This window comes from Pseudorasbora parva, chromosome 13 (genome assembly GCF_024679245.1).
Source record: "Pseudorasbora parva isolate DD20220531a chromosome 13, ASM2467924v1, whole genome shotgun sequence".
Classification (NCBI taxonomy): domain Eukaryota; kingdom Metazoa; phylum Chordata; class Actinopteri; order Cypriniformes; family Gobionidae; genus Pseudorasbora; species Pseudorasbora parva.
In genome coordinates, this window is record NC_090184.1 from 29,161,803 (window position 1) to 29,164,537 (window position 2,735).

At 37.6% G+C, this 2,735-nt stretch overlaps 1 protein-coding gene across 1 annotated transcript; it reads left to right on the plus strand.

Moving 5' to 3' along the window:
- The first annotated feature begins 1,690 nt into the window (after window positions 1-1,690).
- Window positions 1,691-2,735, plus strand: lhfpl5b (LHFPL tetraspan subfamily member 5b). The gene is made up of 2 exons (XM_067412664.1): window positions 1,691-2,108; window positions 2,488-2,735. Exons 1-2 carry the CDS (start codon window positions 1,691-1,693, stop codon window positions 2,733-2,735), a joined length of 666 nt encoding a protein of 221 aa, XP_067268765.1.

The following is a 2,735-nucleotide window of genomic DNA, read 5'->3' on the forward strand; positions in this document are numbered from 1 at the left end:
ACTCCTTACTATGAATATTTTTGCATTTGTTTTAGGTATATGTAGCTATCTTCATGTTTCCAAACTTCTGACGCTGTTTTCATCTTGATCGGACTAGGGATTTTGAAGATATCAGCTAATGTTTTATAAGCGATTAATTACAACCCTGCACAAACCATATACCGAAACCTGGCAAGTCCTGTATCGTTGGATTTGGCAAGGATTCACAAGCCAAAAAGTTACTAGCTTGAAAATAAGTCAACCACACACAAAGTTATAAGCATGTGAAGAAGAAAAATTAACAGAGGTGGCGCTGTTTCGAAACATCTCCGGCTTCTTCAAGGCATCGTGGTGATGAACTATACAGAGTTTTGTAACAATCCGTTCATGCGTTTATAAAATACAGCATTTTATCACATAATTCAAAATGTCCGACAGCCAAAATGGTGGATATGGTAAAATTGGATATCTGTCAACTTGACATGATGTCCTAAATCTAACGAGACCACTTCAGAAGTTCAGGTTCATAAGTGATAAGCCAAGATATATATTTTTCGTATCCCCGGACCAGTATGTGGTGCTGTACAAAAACACTGCATGTTGCCTCAGGTCCTGCTTGTGATGACATTTATCAAGTTTGGTTTACATATATTTTACGTGTACACCTTTGGTGCTTGGCCCCCAATGTTATATGTGTTCTTTTGAACTTTATATTCGTCAAAGAATCCTGAAAAAAATATTAAGCGAAATTCTTTTAAACATTGAAAATAATATGCCATGTTTTTTGTTTTGTTTTACCAAATCATATTAGAATGATTTTTGAAATTCAGAGAGAAATTCAGCAATCACAGGAATAAATTACATTAAAAAAAAATATTAAAGTTATTTTAAATTTAAATAATATGTCACAATATTACTGGTTTTATTATATTTTTGATCAAATAAATTAACTTTTTTACAGACATCTTACCCATTTAGCATGGTTTTCTCCCTGCTGTTAGCCACCCTATCAGTAAAGTAACCCAAGTATGTGGGGTGTCTTCAAATATTTGGCCATGTAATGTATTTTAATGGTTATATCATCTTAAGTTGATAATAAAAATATTAGGATCGGGATTGACAACAAGGGCGACGTAACAGAAATAAACGAGCCCTAAATGTGATGATTTGAATTGGTGTCAAGGATCCCCTCATATAAGTGAACAAACTCACTAGATTTCTGCATTAAAAAAATAACATTTTCTGAGTAAAACTTTGTTTTATGATAAAGTTGTCAATATGGCAGACACAAAGTTGTGTTGTGAAGCGGCAGTGGATTTCAGAATCGGGGTTAACAGTTGTGTTGCGTTGGCAAGGGGTGTTTAGAGCAGCTGTTTACAAAAGATACAGAGTTCATGTTGGGCCTGGAACACAACAGCTATTATTTAACTGTTAAGTAACAAACATATCTGATTACTGCATCTAAGAGAACAGGTTATTGTCGTCACCTTATTCCTCGACTGAATTTACCATTAATAATTAAAAAACTGACACCTTTGTTGGTGACAACATTGTTTCTGACACTATTTTGCTGCTGATGGTCTCAACAGGCTACAGTATGATAGGAGCTGTTAGTGTTATTCTGAATTCAATTCTTATCTAGTCTGGTTTTATTCTTGAAAAACATCTACAGATTTCTAATCTCGCTGGATAGACGGAAATCGATCTAATAATGGCGAATGAGAAGATGCTTCCAGCCCAAGAGGCTGCCAAAATCTACCACACCAATTATGTGAGAAATGCCAGAGCCATCGGCGTCCTGTGGGCTGTCTTCACCATATGCTTCGCCATCATTACTGTGGTGGTTTTTATTCAGCCCTATTGGATTGGTGACAGTGTTAACACCCCGCAGGCTGGATACTTTGGGCTTTTTCACTACTGTATAGGCAACCCCATCACCTCGGAATTGGTCTGCAAAGGAAGCGTATTTGATTTTGGCTCGATCCCCTCTGGGGCTTTCAGGACTGCTATGTTTTTTGTAGGCACCTCAATGCTACTTATCGTAGGCACGATTGTGTGCTTGGGTCTCTTCTTCTTCTGCAACTCTGCAAGTGTGTACAAGATATGCGCATGGATGCAAACATCTTCAGGTGGGCTAATTGTTTTCCATTTGGACTTGCTTAAAGTGTAAACACAGTAATGCTGCTTTAAAAAAACATATTAAACCAAAAAATATTAAATAATGTTTATTAATAGATTTATTTAGGGTGGGTGCCATATTTTTTTTAAATGAACACTAGGCTGTGAGGGATAGATGCAAAGTCCATATAATGATGTGTACTGTCTCCAAGGTACAGTTAAACCAAAAATTAAAATTCTGTTATCATGTTATCAATTATGTTATCATTTATCTGTACATAGCCCAACCAAATTTGACTACCTTATTAATTGGAACACAATTTTCCCACCCCCCAAAAAAGTAGGCCTATATATGGAGATTTTTTTTAACCTTTGCACTTGGTGTTGTAGCTGTGTTGATGGTGATGGGTTGTATGATTTATCCGGACGGATGGGATGCTCCAGAGGTAAAGCGAATGTGTGGGGAGCGGACGGACAAGTACGCGCTGGGAAACTGCACCGTTCGATGGGCTTATATTCTAGGCATTATCAGCATCCTGGACTCAGGGTTACTGGCACTGCTTGCTTTCACTCTAGGCAACCGGCAAGACAATCTGCTGCCAGACGACTTTGAGGTGGAGGGAGCAAACAACGCATGA

Bases quoted from the DNA above. Each gene is read 5' to 3' on its own strand.
- lhfpl5b (XM_067412664.1), top strand. From the start codon at position 1,691: ATGGCGAATGAGAAGATGCTTCCAGCCCAAGAGGCTGCCAAAATCTAC. The intron at 2,109-2,487 runs GTGGGCTAATTG...TTGGTGTTGTAG, and splicing joins ATGGATGCAAACATCTTCAG to CTGTGTTGATGGTGATGGGT.